The sequence below is a fragment of the Tachysurus fulvidraco genome, chromosome 20 (assembly GCF_022655615.1).
Source record: "Tachysurus fulvidraco isolate hzauxx_2018 chromosome 20, HZAU_PFXX_2.0, whole genome shotgun sequence".
NCBI classification, from domain to species: Eukaryota; Metazoa; Chordata; class Actinopteri; order Siluriformes; family Bagridae; genus Tachysurus; species Tachysurus fulvidraco.
In genome coordinates, this window is record NC_062537.1 from 20,766,811 (window position 1) to 20,785,171 (window position 18,361).

At 42.0% G+C, this 18,361-nt stretch overlaps 1 protein-coding gene across 3 annotated transcripts in view; it reads left to right on the top strand.

Annotated features, from left to right (window-relative positions):
- Window positions 1–923: 923 nt before the first annotated feature.
- Window positions 924–18,361, top strand: part of lhx6a (LIM homeobox 6a) — a 17,441-nt gene continuing 3 nt past the window's right edge. Inside the window, exons 1-8 of one of the 3 annotated variants that reach the window (XM_027143386.2) lie at window positions 924–1,214; window positions 4,335–4,523; window positions 6,915–7,036; window positions 16,547–16,767; window positions 16,876–16,976; window positions 17,069–17,164; window positions 17,434–17,608; window positions 17,753–18,361. The exon at window positions 17,753–18,361 is cut by the window's right edge and continues 3 nt beyond it. In XM_027143386.2, the coding sequence (XP_026999187.1) occupies window positions 1,137–1,214; window positions 4,335–4,523; window positions 6,915–7,036; window positions 16,547–16,767; window positions 16,876–16,976; window positions 17,069–17,164; window positions 17,434–17,608; window positions 17,753–17,832 (1,062 nt within the window). In that variant the 5' untranslated portion in view covers window positions 924–1,136 and the 3' untranslated portion in view covers window positions 17,833–18,361. Of the gene's footprint in view, window positions 1,215–2,080; window positions 2,360–4,334; window positions 4,524–6,914; window positions 7,037–16,546; window positions 16,768–16,875; window positions 16,977–17,068; window positions 17,165–17,433; window positions 17,609–17,752 lie in introns of those variants that run through there. The other 2 variants (XM_027143391.2, XM_027143401.2) reach the window with 2 other exon arrangements.

The window sequence follows — 18,361 nt, forward strand, 5'->3', positions numbered from 1 at the left end:
TGACACTTTTAAACGCTTCTAAATAACACCGTAAGTAGCTAAAAGAGTAAGTCGGGCTTATTAAGTGCAAGTGTAATGATTTCCTTAATTTATTTATTTAAATATTTCATTTATTTGTAGTAGTCTGTAGAAATTTACAGTGCTACTAAAAATATTTTTGAGCTCGTTTATTCGGCGTTTTATTTTTAATGTAAAATAAAATCTTGGTATTTCAATATGCAAAATAATCTCTAACAATCGTTTTCCTTTTTTTTAGTTTAGTTGATTTTTATTTATATTTATTTTATTTTAGTCATATTATGGATCACTCTCTGAATATCAGGTGGAGATAAATGCAAGAGATTTAATTTCATTACAGTTTGATTTCTTTGTGTTTTGTTTGCCCTCTAATTAAATGTTTTAGTGTTTCATTTCTGTTTCTCTTGTTGTTTTTCCCGAATTTACAAATAATTCGGTTTATCCGATAAAAACGTATTATTATTCAGAACTCCATGCAGTCGTGTGTGGATTATTATTATACTGCAGCAGAAAAATGAGTGTAAAGAAGATGACAAAACTCTTACTACCCTGTTAAAAAGACTTATCTCTTAGACCAGTTATAATATTGTATTACATTTTTATCAGTATAATTTGTATTAATATAAAATTTGTAAAATAAATATATAAAATATTAAGCTAAAAGTCATTAAAAGAAAGGTAGGTAACTATGGCAACCCGTTATGCCTTTAGGATGTTTATTGCGTTAGTATAAAGTCTGTATAATCTCGTATGTATAAAGTGTGTGTTTATAGGCGGCTCTGACCGGTAGAGAATTAAAACCTGCCAGCCAGCCCCTCAATTTCCATCCACTTCCTGCATTCAGCAAGTCTGTCCATCCAAAAAAAAAAGAGGTGGGTTGGGGGGTGGGGGGAGGTTGGGGTTTGGAAGCGGGGTGAAGGAGGAATTTCAGTAACAGCACTAAATAACGCGGTGCAGAAAGCGAACTGCGCGCAAACACGGACGTCTTTACACAAGTTTCTGAAACAAAACAATCTGCCGTCTGATTTGGAGACGAGGATCTTATGGGACAGGAGCTCCACAAAGTCTGAAGGACGTCCGAAAGTGCGCACACGTCTTATTTTTCACTTATTTCTTTCATGTATTGGAAAAATGAGATTTTGGCCCCTCTGTCAGAGGGAAATCGATTTTTATCCGAAGGAATTCACGCAAAACAGGTACGTAGCCTCGGCTCGTAGGTCTGAAAGAACAAAACTCAAATAATGTCGTGGAGTGCAAGAGGTGCGAAAGCAGTAAATGCAGAAGCGAAAGCTTTTTGTGTGCTTTCGGCGTCACGCTCGGGGTTTAGTCCTGCACACTGACTCCTGTCTTCACGGCTGAGATTTAAAAACAACAACAACAATAAAAATTTGAACCGAATAAAAGTTAAATGAGAAAGAAAATCAAGCCCTTGCGCAAATCATGCGTTTGTCATCACGAAGAAGAGTCCTAAGTCAAACGTGTGTGTGTGTGTGTGTGTGTGAGAGAGAGAGAGAGAGAGAGAGAGAGAGAGAGAGAGAGAGAGAGAGAGAGAGAGAGAGATTAGATTCTAATTACGGCAATTAAAAAATCAAATTTGCAATTCTTTGTGGCTTCGTGGCTCTTGTTTTTTTCTTCTTCCTCTCTGACTGACAGATGAAATTGACACTCCTGGACCCTCAGCATTTCAAGCCATTTGTAATTGCAGGTAGTTTGTTATTATTGTTTTTTCTTTTCTCTCGCTTTATCTAAGTGTGTCTAAGTGTTGCCTGGAGGAGGGTAAAAACAATATCCCTACTAAATCTAGCTTAGAGAGAGAGAGAGAGAGAGAGAGAGAGAGAGAGAGAGAGAGAGAGAGAGAGAGAGAGAGAGAGAGAGAGAGAGAGAGAGAGAGGCGGATTTTTAGTAACGGTTTTAAGTCGGTGTTTTTATTGTTTTGAGCGCATATATAGGGCGTAAAGTGTGTGTGTGTGTGTGTGTGTGTGTGTGTGTGTGTGTGTGTGTGTGTGTGTGTGTGTGTGTGTGTGTGTGTGTGTGTGTGTGTGTGTTTGAGAGATAGAGAGAGAGAGAGAGAGAGAGAGAGAGAGAGAGAGAGAGAGAGAGAGAGAGAGGCCGTATGGTGAGTTGGATGTTTGTGATGCCGCACGTTGACGTCGCTTCGCCGTTGAATTGTGTCTTTGTAGGTGATCCCTTCACACACACACACACACACACACACACACACACACACACACACACACACACACACACACGCACATAGATACACGCGCGCGCACGCACGCGGTATACCGGGAGCGTCACGTCGCGTGGACACCCGACACCGACACGCCGACACGCCGACATGGTAAGCGGCTTCTTATCGAATTCACACACATTTGTTTTTTCTTGTAGGAAACTAATTCGGTTCTGCTAGAAGTTTTAGTGAAACACAACATGCAGATTTTTGTTTTTAACACTATTTGTATACGCTACCAATGTGAGATACCGGAATCGTAGCGGATTACAGCTCAAGTTTAGAAGCTACTTTAAATCTCATAGCGGTTTTAAATGAAACCCCAGTGAACATTTAACACACAGAGTCGCTTTTAATGCTGTCAAAAATTCTAAATTTGCTTAAAAAAATGATCCTTTCAGATTTAAATACTTATAGAAAAAATAGTTTACAGATTCGTGTGTTATTAAATTTAATATTAAATGTAATTATTTTTATCAATCAAATTTTAATTTCAGTAAAAATCACAAACTGCACTGTTGCTGTTTAACTCTCTGATGTTGAACCATCAATGGACATGAATTATTTTGTACTTTTTAGTTATATATAAATATTTTTTTTTTTTTAAAAATCTGGTCCTGCTTAATTTATAAACTAACAGATCTAATAACGGCTTTTTATAAATATTAAATTATATACTATGGTTATCCACTTATGTACACACACGTAGATATATTATATTATATACATATATATACATGTGTGTGCGTATATGTAAATAATAGTTTGCAGCACAGCTGAAACAAAACGAGTTAGCCGCTAAAAATAAAAATGCACAAATCCACAAATGTCGCTAAAGCTCTGCTGCACTCCACTTCCATTTTGAGCGCGTTTTGGTTTGTATGTTGTTCGTCATCTTAGCTTCATTTATTTATATTTATTTATAAATTGACTATTTGTGCATGTTCTGTACTTTTCCTTTCACACACACACACACACACACACACACACACACACACACACACACACACACACACACACACACACACACACACACAGTCCTATTTTGATCTTGTCGCATGCCATCAGCAGTGTGTTAAATGTATTTATTTGTATATAATTTTTGGTCTGATTTAACCGAGGTGATCACAAAGTTTATAAATCTTTTACATTCGAGTGTTGGTTAAAAAGATAACACAATATTCACTCAGAGACAGAGCAGGAAGACAGAAACACAACAGACTAAATAACTCGCTAATCACAGAGTATTGATCTACTTTATTAACAAATATTAATATTATTAAGAGTCATATTTAATGTAATTTAATTTAATTTGTTTGGTTTGTAAAGACTCAAGCGTCTCTCTCTCTCTCTCTCTCTCTCTCTCTCTCTCTCTCTCTCTCTCTCTCTCTCTCTCTCTCTCTCTGTAGACTGTAAACACGCACGTGTTTCTGTATGAAATTCTTTATACACGACATCAAACACCTACACAGTAAACGCGGTGAATTAACCGGTGAACTTTTTATTTGTACTTTTTCTAAACCAAACAGTAAAATTCACACAGAAAATTCCGCCAGTTAGTGTTTAATGACCTTTACAGTGTGTGCGGTGTTATTACACGTTATTACATGTTAGTGATAGTGGTGTGTGAATGACAGCGTCTCTCTCTCTCTCTCTCTCTCTCACACACACACACACACACACACACACACACACACACACACACACACACACACACACACACACACACACACACACACACACACACACACACGCATTGTTATTGCGCATTATAGCTCTTACAGATCTCTGTGTGTGATATAACATAAACGCGGCTAGTTATTTATATCTAAACACAGAGTAATATTTAGAGAATAAAAATACCACATCATTAGTTTTATGAATTTAATTAAACTTTAAATAATGAAAGGTGAATATCTGTAAAGAAAAAAAATACTGAAATCCCTGAAATACTGAAGGTAAATATTTGAAGGCTTGTTGCTTTTAGGCAGGAATGTTGTTTTAAATGTTGCCTGTTTTTCTCTTGAAATAAAAGTTTTCAGATGAATATTTGTTGTTGTCCTTTTGTAACCCCGGTCCTTTGCAGTCCCACTCCGACGGCGAGTCTCAGAGGTCGGTGATGGAGAAAGAGGAACCGCGCTGCTCTCCCAGTCCTCCGTCCACACCGTCCATCTGCTCGCCCACATCCAGCGCCTCCGCCTCGTCCGTTCCCTCCACCGGCAAGAACGTGTGCGCGAGCTGCGGCCTCGAGATCCTCGACCGGTACCTGCTCAAGGTACGACAGTAATGGCGTGTGTACAAGACACTGGATCTCCTTTTTGTGCGTTTTAACTCTGCAAGACTCGGGATGTTCAGGTTGCGCGCATTTGTAGCATTGTGATGAGAGGATTAATCGTGCAGATGCACGTGAGCAGAGTTGCATATTATGGGAATAAATATAACCACCGTCATGTTGTGCACGCGATGTGGTACGATCACGCATCAGACAAGCAACGCATTCTGCACATGCACTTTGGGTTGGGGTCTAAAATCTTTGTTTTTTTTTTCTTTCTTAAAGAGGAGAAGTCATAGGAATACAGATGCGCGTGCGCTTGAAGTGTTACGAAAATGATGATGATCATGCGGCGTTAATCTGACCAAAGAAAGAAAACAAAATGAGACCAAAAAAGAAACAAATGTGTAAAAGAGAGAGGAAGAAAAAGAAAATGAGATTAACATGCATTCGTGTATGATGACGCTGATTTTAATGCGCCATGAATCAATTACACATGTAATTTAACACCTCAGTCTAGATGCACGTGACATTTTTGATAAATTTCTGCTAATGTCGTGATTATTATGCAGTAATGATATAATTAGACAAAAAAGATGGGTCTCAGTATAGTAACCGTAGATGCACGTCGTACAGCGTGTACAACTTTATTTTCTCTAAATGTTTACAGTATATGTAGCAAAATATTACGTGCTTAGTGAAGGAATGTAGCACACTGACGTAGAGAACAGATGCGCGTGCATATATGGTGATTATACGTATGTGCATATACGATTATAAGTGTAGCAATCTAATACATTTCAAACATAGAACATGAAAAAAAAAATTAAAGCATGCATATGGTGTGGTATGATTATGAATCATCAGAGACAGAACACATTAAATGAACAGTTGCACCTGAGGCAAGTTCTCTAGCTTGGATCTAAAAGCGTTTGGATTTTGTTTTGTAGAGCAGAATAATGTGGAGTGTTATATATGAGTGTTTATGATTGTATACTTCTTAATTATGCTAATCTAATCTTATGTAAAAGTAAATTAAAGGAAGGAAAGCTAAACAACGAGCCGGCCGTGGTGTTGCAGGTCACACAGAAAGAATGTATTTTATTATTATTATTATTATTATTATTATTATTATTATTATTATTATTATTATTATTATTATTATTGTTGTTGTTGTTGTTGTTGTTGTTGCTGCTGCTGCTGTTGTTTTAGAGAGTAAAAAAAGAGAGAAAAGTTCAGCATGCATGTGGTGTGTTCTGTGTTGTGATCATAAAGCACTAATCCGAGGAAGTGACACTGCAAAGCAAGAAGCAGCAGCAACTTCTGTTTTTGTTTAAGAAATCATTTGTTCTCATAAACTTGTTAACGGAGAAATCATGCAACGTCGTTATTTTCATGCACGTGTATGCACGGTTTTCGATAGGGTTCCTTTTTATTTAACGTCAGGATTGTTTCACTTTCATTATTATTATTATTATTATTATTATTATTATTATTATTATTATTATTATTATTATTATTATTGCAGTTTGACGTGGCACATTCCTGTATAATTTGATTACTTTTCTCAACAAAGTCGAAAAAAACTTAAAAATGCAACGAAACTAAATAAATTAAGTAAATGAATTACGGAATGTAAATAGAATATAAAGGATACTATATAGTAGTGGGTAAGCATGGGGACCAGGACGCCTGTTATGTTTATATGCCATATGATTAGGTTTATATGACGCTATTCTGTGTTTGTATGCGTTACTAAATACTTGCTTTAATGTTTACGTCATTTTAATATTATTCACATAAAATATTAAGTACCGTTCGACACGGAATTTGTGTTAAATTTGATTCATTTGTTTTAGATCAAAACTAGAGAACGGAAAACGACAGAAAGACTGTTAGTGCGCGTGAAGTTTCTGCTATTCAAATGAGATAAAATGAGATAAGATGAGATAAGATGACATTGTTAATCCTTTATGGGAAATAAAAGCGTTTCAGCAGCATGATATTAATAACGCGTGAGAAATAAATAATGCAATATTTGTGACATATTAGACACTAAATGTAAATCGCTCCAGAATAAAATATATTGAAAGACAGCGACATGAGCAAGAGTGAAAATAAAATATCAGTTCAACAAACCGGATTATTGTGCAGAAGCGTCGTTTTTTTCTTTTTACTAATTTGCTTAAACGCCACGGACGCGCACGAGCTTAAAATTCGGTACAAACGCTTGGTAAACCGATCACGCATGAGAAATAATCATGTATTAAAACCCGCGTGAGCTATTATTATTATTATTATTATTATTATTATTATTATTATTATTATTATTATTATTATTATTATTATTATTATTATTATTATTATTATTATTATTATTATTATTATTGGCAGGTGAATAACCTAATGTGGCACGTGCGCTGCCTGGAGTGCTCAGTGTGCAGGACTTCACTCCGCCAACACAGCAGCTGCTACATCAAGAACAAGGAGATCTTCTGCAAAATGGATTATTTCAGGTAGGGTAAGTTTTTTTCCACTTCATCCTAAAGCCTGGCTGGAAATAAAATCTCATCACACTCTAAAGCATGAGTTCTAAATCTTTGAGCAAGAGTACAGATTTATTTTATAACCTCAACACAAACATAAGGCTCCAAACAAGTAGAATAACATTTTTTGGATGTTTATTAGAGCTGGAGAGCTTTGTAATGATGAACAATCTTCTCACTCATCCATCAGGTCCATGTTCTAAAGTTTACAGGACACTTCAACTCTATTGATTACGCAAACAAACTAATAATTGAACAATCTTAAAAATAAATAAGTTAGAACAAAATGAACTCAGATAAGTGGCTTAAGATTTGACTTCCACCAGCGTAACAAAATAAAACCCACAAACCTCACAATGCACTTTGAGAAACACTCAGAAAATCATTTCACAGATCTTTGTAGATTGAACATCAATTAAATCATTAAGATGTTAAGGGACAATCAGGATGTGTGTGATGTAAAAAAAAAAGATCGTTTCTATCTGTTTCTGTTTGTTTATCTTCATGAGACACAGTTTCTTTATGGAAAAGTGGATTATTTCAGTGCTTCCTGTGTAGCTCCTACAGTTTCTACAGTATGTCGTGATTTCAGAACTAAACACTACCTTGTCACTGTACTGTAGCTCCTGTTGTTCCTGTCTTATACCTGGATCACGTAGCTGAAAGTGTTGTACCTTTAAAGTTCTCTAACAACGTATTAAAGGTGTAATTATCTGACTATGCTAGCTTTCAGAAATGTAATGCAAGTCCTTATTTTTCCTGATTTCTTCTGAAGTACAATAACAAAGTAAAGCACACTTTAGTAATCCCTCGTGTTCCACCCGACATACGAGGCATATTAGATAAAGACGTGTTATTACAGACGTAGAGATCCGACACGTGGCACAGAGACGCCCAGCAGCGCTGCAGCTTTTAAACAGCTAGTTTTTTTTTTGCTCTCGCAGGCTTCAGAGTGCGGAGAGAAAAGATACGAGCTGCTGTGAAATTGTCTTCAGGATGTGAGGGGTGTGAGAGATGCAGTGATTGCAGAGCATGCAGGATGTTGGCCTGCCTTCCCAGCTCGTTCGCAGGCCGTGTGAAGTGACTGGCCCCTTTAAAGCTGATACTGTGTTTTTAGGAGAACATTTGTTTTCTGTGTTAGGGCCAATAATCTGAAGTGATGCTTCACATGATAGGCTGTGAATGCTGCTGGCTCTTCATGCGCCGTGTTGGGGCTGGGTGCGTGCATGCGCGCGCTCACACACACACACACACACACACACACACACACACACACACACACACACACACACACACACACACACACACACACACACACACACATCTGTGCAGCAGTTTTGTTGGAGAAAGGCAGAAGTGCTGAGTGCAGAGTGCAAGTTTTCATAAGGTTTTTTCAGATCTGTGTCGTGTGTGTGTGTGTGTGTGTGTGTGTGTGTGTGTGTGTGTGTGTGTGTGTGTGTGTGTTTGTAATCAGGAGATAGATCAGATTAAAATCAGCATGCAGAGATAACAGCATGTCGGTCTACAGTGACAAATCACCCTGGATTGAAATATTTGCTCTTATTTGAACCTCTGCTCAGTGAGTTCCTGATAAATCTGTATCGTGATATAAAAATGTACACATTAATCTTTTATCCTAATCTATTTTTTTATCTCCGTCGTTTCCTAAAGGCGTTTTCTTTCGCGTAAACTAAAATTAAAGCAACCACTGGGACATGCTCATTTTTTCCTCATTACTGCAATTAAAAAGAGACTAAAAAGCGGTCGGTTCCCACGTCAGCTCCTCTCTCAGTCCTTTACGCATGGAGTTTGCTTTTTTCTTTATTTCTGTGGAGGCCCTTGTATATCGAGGCATCATGGGAACATTACCGGAGGCCAAGCAGTGATTGACTGTGTTAGATATTCGTGCAGACAAGGAAAAAGCCGTCTGTAATAGTTTCAAGTTGTCAAGCGGTCAGGCGTAAGTGAGTGAAGCTCGCTGTGAGGATCGAACCTCGACTTTTTGTGCGGTTTCTACAGCAGCGCCGAAACGGTTCTGTCTCTTCTCCAGTCTGTCTTGTGATTAGGAGATAAAGTGGCATCGATCCAAGACGCTGTCAAAAAAAATACTTCGCGATTTGAACCCCGAGTGTATGACGTGAACACAGATACGGCAAAATGCTTTCATTCACTTCTACAATAATTCACTTTCAGGACAAAAATAAGCCGCTAATTCTGTTCAGTCTGTGTGGCTTTTATACCTTTAATACAGATCTTTCACCTGAGGCCTGTAAGCTAGTGAAGCTGTACATGTACACACCGTGAAGCTGATGTGAAGGTATTAAGGAAGGTGCAGTTTAACACCTTTTTTCTGAGAGTGTCTCTAGATGTATTGGAGCTCAAGGTCTGGGTCGTGGTTAAACCTTTCCACTTGTTGTGCTCGAGCGTCTCTGATTTTTGGTGCAAACTCTCTTTAAAAACGGTGGTGTTTAGGTTTATAAAGAGCAACCTGAGTGATCTCACCTGTGCTGCTCCAGAATGGCTGCCCTAAACGTTTCCAAAGCATTTTTGATATTTTTGAAGAATGGTTTTTTTTTTTTTTACACTAAGCTCATTAGATGGAGGGATTTTTTTTTAATGTGAAGCCAAAGCTATTAGTCTAAAGTCTGTTCCTTTGTGTGTGAGGTTCTAGAGTTGGAGCTGGAGTTTCTTACTTTTTACAAGCAATTCGACAATTTCTAAATTTCCTTTGTCCATATGATACTAGAATGCCCTTCCCTTTGTGCCTGGGGTTCTAGAAATCCTGTGTACACATTGTTCTGTGGTTTCTATTTCTTTTGCTTGTGTGGTTCTAGAGTTCCTTTACCGTTCCTTTGATTCTCATGGTTCTAGAACTCCTTTGTACAAGCGAGTCTAGATCTAATCTTCCTTCGTGTGTAACCTTCCTTTGAATAGAAAATGAATTTGAATAGAAAATGAATTTGAATAGAAAATGTTCTGTTCTTCATTCATGCGTCTCTGAAATTCCTTTGTACTTGTAATTCATGAGTTTCTATTCCATGCGTTGGGTTCTAGATACTACAATTTAAAAATAAAAAAATCCTGGTGCTTGAATCCTTCTACTCAGTTATACTATCTAACTTTCCTCTTAAGATTAGTGGGTTCCTTTTATGTAAAATTCTAGCTAACTGTATTGTTTATGTTCTAGAATTGATGTCCGTCTGTATTTGAGTTCTGTAGAATTCCTTGCTACATGTGAGGAGTTTTCTAAATGTCAGTTCACAGCTGGAACTGAGGAACCTCTCTGTCATGATCGGTTAATAAGACAGAAAGTCAGACAGATGGACAGACAAACAATCCTGAATCGACTCTGAGTTAGAGCAGGATGCAGTAGACAGAATATTGTCCATAATAACCACATTGATTTGCCCCACTGCTTATTGATCCCTGGAGGTAAATTAGCAGCTACGCTACAGCTTGCTGACGTTCCACATTGCAGGTTTGGAGAAACAGAACCTATAATCGGATTTTCTGTTCAGCGCAGCTATGTGTTTTTATTCCTCTGAGCCGAACGTAAGTGTCTGGTTGGAGACGCAGACGTGGACGCGTCGGTCTCTCGTCTGTGCCGGACTGACGGCTGTGCTAATCGGGTGTAATTGCAGGAAATCAGAGTGGGTTTAGTCTCAGCAGCAGCGGAGGTTGTACCTAAGGAGAAAAAAAAACAACTAAACAGTCCGAGGAGCGTGAGCGGAGGGCCACACAGGAAGACGGAGACGGCTGCTAATCAGATGGGGAGAAGGATGTCAGGAGCCGAGAGGCGCTGGGACTCGTGGAGGAGAAACTCGGATCGGATCTTCACGTCTCTCCTTCACGAGTCTCAGGTTTCAGCGTCCCTTTATTTGCGGTCCAAGATTTTCACAGATTTTTTGTAGAAAGCAGGAAAAAAAGGGGTTGGATTCTATCAGATAATATTTTCCATCTTAGAGACTTTTTGTCCTTTTCTGCACAACTAACGAAGCGATGACGTTCCGAGCACCTGATGCCGCAGTAAATGTGGAGATTTTTTTTCTTTATGTAAAATAAATAAAATGTGTTAAGGAAATTGCAGGTGGCTCCACGTCCCTGGTGCGTTCTGGTCCCCCTTAAAGTAAACACTTCTGTTTCTGGAAATGAGAGAACAGCACATGAGGAGTAATCCTGCAGCCGTGTAGCTCCTCTGGGTTTCTGTTAGTTTATCCTGGGATATGAATTAGTTTAGAGCTCAGATGCAGTCAGAAAGGCCTTAAACTTTTAAAAGCTTCCTGTTGAGAGTTATTCCTCTGAAGAAGAACACATGCAGATCCAGAAGAAAACCACAGGAAGAGCAATTATACCTGCTGCACAAAACCACCGCTTTCACACTTCATCATCAAAACAACAGGGATTCTCTTCCTGCACTTGTGTGATGTGGTGGTGGGGCTGATAATGATGAGGGCTGCAGTGCTGGTGGAGATGCTGGTGGGGATAGAGGTAATGGTGATAGTGGTGGTGGTGGTGGTGGTGGCGATGATGGTGTTGGAGAAGACAATAGTGGTGATGGTGGTGGTGCTGGAAGATATTTTGTTGTTGGTGGTGGTGGTGGTGGTGATGATGGTGTTGGTGAAGACAATAGTGGTGATGGTGGTGGTGCTGGAAGATATTTTGATGGTGGTGTTGGAGGTGATGGTGTTGGAGAAGACAATAGTGGTGATGGTGGTGGTGCTGGAAGATATTTTGATGGTCGTGTTGGTGGTGATGGTGTTGGTGAAGACAATAGTGGTGGTGGTGGTGGTGCTGGTAGATATTTTGATGGTGGTGGTGGTGTTGGTGGAGATGTTGATAGTGGTGATGGTGGTGGTGCTGGTAGATATTTAGATAGTGGTGGTGATAGTGTTGGTGGAGATGATGATAGTGGTGATGGTGGTGGTGCTGGTAGATATTTTGATGGTGGTGGTGGTGGTGTTGGTGGAGATGATGATAGTGGTGATGGTGGTGGTGCTGGTAGATATTTTGATAGTGGAGGTGATGGCAGCCTGAACTGGGTTGGTGTACATGTTGATAGTGGTAATGGTAGTGCTGGAGTTAGTGGTGGTGTTGGTGGTGTTGCAGCTGTTGTTATTGGTGGTGGAGTTGATGAAAGTGGTGGTGGTGGTGTACTCTGAAATGCTGCATCATGCTGATGCTTTGTTTGTGTGGTTCATTTCTGTCAGAACAAATACACAAAATGCCACCGAAGGGCTTCGAACCTGCGCCATGTTTCAGATGTTTGCTTTTCATTTTGAAACAAAGGAGTCGAAAGACGAATTTTACATCAAACCTCGAAGCTACTGTTTTTTTCGGGAATATTCAGGATTCTAATTCAGAATATTAGAATTCTAGATTCTGGAATTCCCATTCCTCTGTGTATGGAATATTACAGGGAGAATTATTATTCTTATTCCTTTGTGAACAGTCTTCTAGAGTTCCTCTGTTAAAGGAACCTTCCTTCTTTATGTTGATGAGGGCTTCCTTAATGATGAGGGCTGCAGTGCTGGTGGAGATGGTGTTAGTGGTGGTGGTAGTGGAGATTGTGATAGTGGTGATGGTGTCGGTGTTAGTGGTTGTGGTGGTGTTAGTGGTGGTGGTGGTGTTAGTGGTGGTGTTAGTGGAGGTGGTGCTGTTAGTGGTGGTGTTAGTGTTAGTGTTAGTGGTGGTGTTGGTGTTAGTGGTGGTGTTAGTGGTGGTGTTAGTGGTGGTGTTAGTGGTTGTGGTGGTGTTAGTGGTGGTGTTAGTGGTGGTGGTGGTGTTAGTGGTGGTGGTGGTGTTAGTGGAGATGGTGATAGTGGTGGTGGTGTTGGTGTTAGTGGTTGTGGTGGTGTTAGTGGTGGTGGTGTTAGTGGTGGTAGTGGTGTTAGTGGTGGTGGTGGTGTTAGTGGAGATGGTGATAGTGGTGGTGGTGTTGGTGTGGTTTGTGGTGTTCGTGGATTGGTGGTTGTTACGTGGTGGTCGTGCTGTGTTAGTCCTCGCGGCGGCTGGTGGCTCGTGCGTGGTCGCCTGGTGTTAGTGGTGGTGGTGGTGTTAGTGGAGATGGTGATAGTGGTGGTGGTGTTGGTGTTAGTGGTTGTGGTGGTGTTAGTGGTGGTGGTGTTAGTGGTTGTGGTGGTGTTAGTGGTGGTGGTGTTAGTAGAGATGGTGATAGTGGTGGTGGTTGTGGTGGTGTTAGTGGTGGTGGTGTTAGTGGTGGTGTTAGTGGAGATGGTGTTAGTGGTGGTGGTGGTGTTAGTGGTTGTGGTGGTGTTAGTGGAGATGGTGATAGTGGTGGTGGTTGTGGTGGTGTTAGTGGTGGTGGTGGTGTTAGTGGAGATAGTGTTAGTGGTGGTGGTGGTGTTAGTGGAGATGGTGATAGTGGTGGTGGTGTTAGTGGAGATGGTGATAGTGGTGGTGTTGGTGTTAGTGGAGATGGTGATAGTGGTGGTGGTGTTAGTGGAGATGGTGATAGTGGTGGTGTTGGTGTTGGAGATGATGATAGTGGTGGTGGTGGTAATGATGGTGTTGGTGAAGACAATAGTGGTACATCCCAGCGTTCGTGGTGTTCGTGGAATAATTTTGCTGAAAAAGATTTGCATTTATTGACACTTTGTTTGTTTATTTATTGATTGTTTGTTTGTTTGTTTGTTTGTTTGTTGCACTCTATTTTTCCCACGTTAATTTATTACACCTTCAGACGTGGAGCTTTTCCGCGTGGACGAGTTGTGAGGCATTACTGAGATTTCTCGTCACATCGGTAGCGTTAGCGCCGGATGCTACGTGTAATAACGGTGTAATTACAGCGGTCCTGAGGCTTTATACAGGAAATGTCAATGGTTTTGTCTTGTTTCCACTTCACATTGTCCTTAGACTTAATGTCTACGAGCTAGAATCCAAATCAGTGATTAACTAGCTTATACTCAGCGCCTGTGTTTTCTAGTCGCCTAGCAACAGTGCTGTAACGACTTCAGCCACTTAAACAGAAGACGTATTGTGTGTTGGCCTTCGGTCTGAAACACAAATTTACACGTTACGTTTAAACATCTGTGGAAGCGTAAATAGAAAAATTTTATGGAACATGTTTTTTTTAAATATATATATAATAAATAAATAAATCCGTGTTAAACAGAAAATCATTAATGAATTAATTACTATGAATAAGTGTTTATGTTGTTTTGGGGAAGCTGCGGATCAATAATCGGGTTTCATCAGAAAGGGTCAAGTCGAGCGATTTTTAAGCTATCTGAGAACCTCTCTGGACTGGAATGATGTCATTTCGGTGGACAAAAAAAACCCACCCCAACCTTACACCCGGAAACCAAGAATACGCCCCGCCCCTCCCCCAAACCTGGGCCCCGCGATCCAGCATGCAAGCCTGGTGTCATCATTCTTGGGACGAAGGGAAAGGGGAACCGCAGCCAAATCAGTCATTTTGATATCCCACATTTCTCTGTGGTTGGAGGAGGTGGTGTACGACACGTTATTTACACAAGCGCTCCGTGTGCCAGAGGTGTGGTGGTGGTGTTGGATGGGTCCGTGTGTGTGTGTGTGTGTGTGTGTGTGTGTGTGTGTGTGTGTGAGGGGGTCTAGGCTTTTGGGCTCCCATGCAAGCCGCAGCCATCTGCACAGCATTAGTCTCAGCCGCTGCGCCAAGCCACACTGACCTTCTCCACACAGAACCCCAGAACCCTCACATGGTCACTGTGCTGTTACGGGTTCCGTCCGGTTCCGTCCGGTTCCGTCAGCTGATAACACGACTTCTGAATGGCTTCTGTGCTGAATATCGATATATATGCTATTAATATACTGTCTTTACCAACCTGGGAACAGGAAGTGGGTTTTTATGTAAATATATATCACATACATTATGTAATCAAATCCGTCTGTTTAATAAAAATACATAAATAATAACTAAAACTACAGTCTGACTTTAACGATTTATAGGAGAATGTTGTTGGGAAATTGGACTTTAAACAAATCCTAGTTGCTTCACTAACAGTTAGGAATAACACACCTAGAGGCACCTACATGTGGTGTGTAGAATTTAATGAGTGCTGAGATCTCTCTCACACACACACACACATGCACTCACACACACACACACACACACACGCACTCACACACACACGCACTCACACACACACACACACACACACGCACTCACACATGCACTCACACACACACACACATACACTCACACACACACACACACACACACACACACACACACACACACACACATGCACTCACACATGCACTCTCACACACACACACACACACATGCACTCTCACACACACACACACACACACACGCACTCACACATGCACTCTCACACACACACACACACACATGCACTCTCACACACACACACACACATGCACTCTCACACACCACACCCCGCACTCACACAGCACTCTCACACACACAATGCACTCACACACCAACACACACCCCACAACACACTCACTCACACATCACACACCGCACTCACACATGCACTCACACACACACACACATACACTCACACACACACACACACACACACACACACACATGCACTCACACATGCACTCTCACACACACACACACACACACACATGCACTCTCACACACACACACACATGCACTCACACATGCACTCTCACACACATGCACTCACACATGCACTCTCACACACACACACATGCACTCACACACACACACACACACACACACACACACACACGCACTCACACAAGCACTCTCACACACACACACACACACACACACACACACACACACACACACACACACACACACACAAACACTCACACACAAACACACACACAGGCACTCACACGTGCACACACACATGCACACACACATGCACACACACACACACACACACACACACACACACACACACACACACACACACACACACACACACACACACACACACAAACACTCTCACACACACACAAACACACACACACACAAACCGAACAGCTGCTACATTTCTCTAACTGACCTTTAAACATTTCACTGAGAAAATAATTCAGAGAAAAAAAATAAACTGTCTGGATTTTAGATCCATTCATCACAAATCGTGGAGCGAAAAGTTTAAACGTGTGTTTTAGTACCATCAGCATCTTTGGAGGAAATCAGCAAAATAAACCAATGTTTACCGGGAAGGCGGGACTTTTATCTGTCAGTCATAATGAGACTAGCCAATGGTGTGAGTTGATGTGTGTGTGTAAGAGGGCAGAGTGCAGGCTTTCAGCAGGTTGAAGGAGATGTGGTGTCTGTCTTCACGTGTCTCAGAGAAGTCATGATTTAAGCTTCACCCTCCACAGTTGGTAGCAGATGGTGGGTGGAGAAGATACACTCAGTTTGTCCTTTTATCAGTACTGTAAGACGAGGGCAAGGATTCTGTTGATTCTGTTGAAAAGCAGCTGAGCAGAGTATTGATGAGCCGGGCCTTGTCTCTCTCACAGTAGGTTTGGTACTAAGTGTGCCCGCTGTGGGCGCCAGATCTACGCCAGCGACTGGGTGAGGCGCGCTCGGGGGAACGCTTACCATCTAGCCTGCTTCGCCTGCTTCTCCTGCAAACGGCAGCTTTCCACTGGAGAGGAGTTCGGCCTGGTGGAGGAAAAGGTGCTGTGCAGGATTCACTACGACACCATGGTGGAGAACCTGAAGCGGGCTGCTGAGAGCGGTGAGTGGGTTCGAGTCTGGGATTCAGACATGACTTGAGATATAGAGTGATACTGACTGCTCAATGCTCTCTCTCTCTCTCGCTCTCTCTCTCTCTCTCTCTGTGCAGGAAGCGGCCTCACTCTGGAAGGAGCCGTGCCATCGGAGCAGGACAGTCAGCCCAAACCAGCTAAACGCGCTCGCACCTCCTTCACTGCCGAGCAGCTGCAGGTTCGATGCTCTGACACTCATAACAGGAGAATCTTTTATTAATCAGTGATCGAGTCTGAACGAATCCCTTTGTGCCGATCCGTGTGATGCAGGTGATGCAGGCTCAGTTTGCTCAGGATAACAACCCTGATGCTCAGACGCTGCAGAAACTTGCCGACATGACGGGACTGAGCAGACGAGTCATACAGGTGAGCGACGCTCGCATCTGATCTCTCGCTCTCTCTCTCTTTCACCCCATCCCTATTGCTCTATTCGCTCTTCTCATCCTTAGCAGTGCCGTGCTGTTCTAGGAAAACGACCCGAGATATGACGTAGTAACGGCGGTAATCATCGCGCCACGCTGTCGTTGATTAGTTTCCTGTAACGGCATGGATTCATGACGTGTTTCTGTAGACGTGGAATGTGTTGGAGTAGGAGATGAGAAGCTCAGCTGTGAACGTCTCTCCTGTGTTTGCAGGTTTGGTTTCAGAACTGTCGAGCGAGACACAAAAAGCACACGCCGCAGCACGGCGGCCCTCCGCAGGCCCATCCACAGGCCCGCATGCCCCCGTCGTTGCCTGACGAGCTTCATTACTCGCCCTTCGGCAGCCCGGAGAGAGCACGCATGGTGGCTCTGCGTGGCTACATCGACAGTGAGTGACATATTGTGCATCCTGGAACAGTTAACATGAACATCACTAACATAGAATGTGTGTGTGTGTGTGTGTGTGTGTGTGTGTGTGTGTGTGTGTGTGTGTGTGTTAATTTGTATTAATCCATCATTTTTGTGTTTGCAGGTCATCCGTTCTCGGTGTTGACCACACAGAGTCTCCCCCACCAGGCCATGTCTTTGCCACAGCTGCCCCTCAGCCGCTAACGACCCCGCCACATCGACCCCTGACCCCTCGACCCTGACCTCCCGCTCTCTGACTTCCGTCCGCTCTTCAGAGGTCGCCTCTGGCTGAACGTCAGGGTGAGCGTCCCCGCATGCTCTTGACCTCTGACCTCACCAGTAGAGGGGGCGTTTCCTCCTGCCTTTCTGTAGACGGGATTTTCCTCACCTGCAGGCGAGTCTCACACACCTGTGACCCGTTAGCTTCGGCCCGGAACCTCGTTAACAAGAACCGAGACCAGGATTTGGACCTCATACGTGCACGCTGAAGAGTGACCATGAGTTTGAGTCGGACCGCTCGGAAACATTCGGAGAACCTTCAGGTTTCTTACTGCAGGATTAAGACAGAATGAAAGACGTGAGATTTGTGGAGTGAAACTCGGCGTGAAGATTCATGTCACGCTTAAAAACAACAACATAAATATGTCAGTGATTATTGTCGAGTATCTCGCTGGACGTTTGTTCTGAAGTGTTTACACGGATCTACTGCACAGACCACATGTGCCATCTCTCT